Source organism: Phaseolus vulgaris, chromosome 5 (assembly GCF_000499845.2).
Source record: "Phaseolus vulgaris cultivar G19833 chromosome 5, P. vulgaris v2.0, whole genome shotgun sequence".
Taxonomy (NCBI): Eukaryota; Viridiplantae; Streptophyta; class Magnoliopsida; order Fabales; family Fabaceae; genus Phaseolus; species Phaseolus vulgaris.
In genome coordinates this window covers 25,017,977-25,021,026 of record NC_023755.2, presented here as the reverse complement: position 1 = coordinate 25,021,026, position 3,050 = coordinate 25,017,977, and the positions used below count along the sequence as shown (strand labels likewise).

The window sequence follows — 3,050 nt, the reverse complement described above, 5'->3', positions numbered from 1 at the left end:
ACAATTTCCCCTCCACTACGTCATGCACGTAATGGGTTGAGGGAGTCACCAATCATTGACTGGTTTACTAACTCCCTCAGGCCACTCTCATGCCCGATTATACCGGCGAGGAGCTCTTCTTTCTCTGAGGTATGATCATGCGAGGTCCATGCGTAACGCTCTCGCTGGGAATCTCAGTCCCAGTTTAACTGCGTGTAACACGAGACCCCAATGATCATGCACCCGATGACTGATCGGTGCTCTATTGCTTCTCGCGTTCTCCCCCGGGTGTTTATCTTGGAACTGATCTGTCGGTGGCCACTCGGTTACTGACCACCGATCACCATACCGGGTGATCTCCTCCCTGATTTCTCTGCCACCTGATCCATGTGTCGCCCTGCGGGTGGTCCGCGTGGTTATCTTTCGCTGACGTCATCGACTACCGATGACCGACCAGATCACTTGCAATCATCTTGCACACTGATACTGGCGCTTTAAATAAGGACAAATAGAACAAAGGAACGGATGTTAGGACCGATTTAACCAAGCAGACTCTACCTGCTAGTGACAAGCATTTCCCCTTCCAAGCACTAAGTCTAGCTTTAACTTTATCCACCACTGGCTCCCAGAATTGCGTTCTCCTAGGATTCCCACCTACTTTTAAACCCAAGTACTTGAAAGGAACCTGCATTAATCCACAATTGAGACTTCTAGCGTAGGTTTCTAACGAGCTCCTACCAACCTTGATACCTACCAACTTAGATTTATGGAAATTGACTTTGAGACCAGATGCCATTTCAAACATCCTGAGAATTGCCTTAATAGTAAAAACATTAGAGAAGGAGTCTTTACAGATAAAGAGTGTGTCGTCCGCAAACTGTAGCATGCTACACTCTATCTCATTTCTCCTCACTTTCACTCCTCTTAAAAGGTTTTCCTTAGAAGCTGAGCGTACTAGGCCCGCCAATCCTTCCGCCACAACAAGAAACAGGAACGGAGCCATGGGATCCCCTTGCCTCAGACCCCTAGTCGGTCTAAACTCCTCTGTCAGACATCCATTGACCAGAACAGATACTGTTGCTGATTCTAAGCAGCCTTGCACCCACTTAATCCATCTCACATGAAACCCCAGCCTATTTAGCATATCCAACAGGAAACTCCACCTGACCGAGTCATATGCCTTTTCGAAATTCACCTTCAAGAACACACCACTCCTCCGCCTTCTTCGTACATCTTCAATCACCTCATTAGCCACCAGAACACTCTCTAGCAGCCCCCTACCTTGCATGAAGGCTAATTGGTTTTCGTTAATGACCATAGGTAGAATAGTCTTGATCCGATTCAACATGACCTTGGTAATAATCTTATACATAGCTCCCACAAGAGAAATAGGTCTGTACTGATCAATTGTGGTAGGATCCTTTACCTTTAGAACTAGAGCAATAAAGGACGCATTACACCCCTTCGGAAGGATCCCAGTCTCATGAAAACTATGTACTGCTTCCATAACATCTTCCTTTAGGGTCTCCCAGTTGCCTTTAATGAAGTTAAAGTTAAAACCATCTGGACCCGGGCTCTTAGTCCCCTCACAGTTCCACACAGCCTCCCTGACTTCCTCCTCAGAGAACACCTCAATCATCCTCAAGCTGACCTCTTCGGGAAGAGATATGAATTCCACAGCTCCAAGCCTCACTCCTAGATCAGGAGTGGCCTTAAATCTCTCCTCAAACACTCGCTTTACTTCCCTTCTTACTGCCTCCGGTTCTTCACACCATTGATTATTTAACTCAACTCCTTTAACTTCATTCTTGATTCTTCTCCATCTGATAGTAGTGTGGTAGAATTTAGAGTTAGAGTCCCCATATTTGAACCAGTTCGACCTGGCTTTTTGCCTATAAAGGGATTCCATCTTTTTCTCCACCAATTTTTGCTGGCTAACAAGTTCCAATCTTCTTAACTTTTCACCCTCTAACAAGTCAGATACGCCATCCTTGACATCAAGATCCTCAATCTCCTTCAAAATCTGCGCTTCTCGTCCTCAAAATTCCCAAACACACTCCTATTCCACTCTTTGAGATCCAACTTCAAAAGTTTGAGTTTCTCTTTAACTTTGGTTATATTGTTGCCCTGCACCTCATAAGATCCCCATTTATCCCTCACCAAATCCTTAAAACCAGGCTCCACTAGCCATGCATCAATAGATTTGAAAGGTTTTGGGCCCCAATCTTTAATCCAGGATTTGACCACTATTGCACAATGATCCAAAACTTCCCTTGTTTGTACGTATTGCTTGCTCATAGGCCACACTTGGAGCCATTCTTCGGATACCAGAATTCTATCTTGCCTACTTTTTGCGGACCCATCTGCCTTAAACCAAGTGAACTTCTTACCTACTATAGGCAGATCCTCCATAGAATTACTTCCAATGAAATCATTAAAGTCCCTGATTTGCTTTTTGTTGCTTGCATTTCGTCTAATGCCTTTCCTTTCCGCAACACACCTGACTGCGTTAAAATCTCCACAACAGCACCACACCTTATCCTGATGAAAACTTCTAATAGCAGACACAGCCTCCCACATAGCAACCTTCTCACTCAGATTACAAGTAGCATAGACGTTAATTATAATACAAGAACAGTTTGACTTTACTTGGTGCCCCACAACAACAATAAAACCTTTCCCTACAGTATGAGACACGTAAAGGAAAGCTTCCTTGTGCCACATTAATAACGTGCTTCCAGCCCCATTCACACCATCATTATGCACCCATCCCACCATATTATCTCCCCACAGAGAAAAACACCTGCTATCTGAAAACTCAGTTAGTTTAGTTTCTTGCACACACACAAACTCCGCACCCTCCTTACCAATAATATTCCTAAGATATTTAGCCTTCACTCCCCCCCCAGCCCTCTGATATTCAGACTGATAACTATCATGGGATACCTCCTCTGTCTCCCTCCATAAAATTTCTCAAAACTTGGTTGTCCCTATCCTCCGAGGTTTCCATTTCCTTAATTAACATGCCTGCATCCCCAGAACAGGTTGTCCCCAAACATTTTCCTACTTTC

The 3,050-nt window shown here is 44.5% G+C and overlaps 1 protein-coding gene across 1 annotated transcript; it reads right to left on the bottom strand.

Annotated features, from left to right (window-relative positions):
- Nucleotides 1–1,995: 1,995 nt before the first annotated feature.
- LOC137834180 (uncharacterized) lies at nt 1,996–2,757 on the bottom strand. Its single transcript, XM_068642242.1, has one exon. The coding sequence runs from the start codon at nt 2,755–2,757 to the stop codon at nt 1,996–1,998; it is 762 nt and encodes a 253-aa protein (XP_068498343.1).
- Nucleotides 2,758–3,050: the final 293 nt, after the last annotated feature.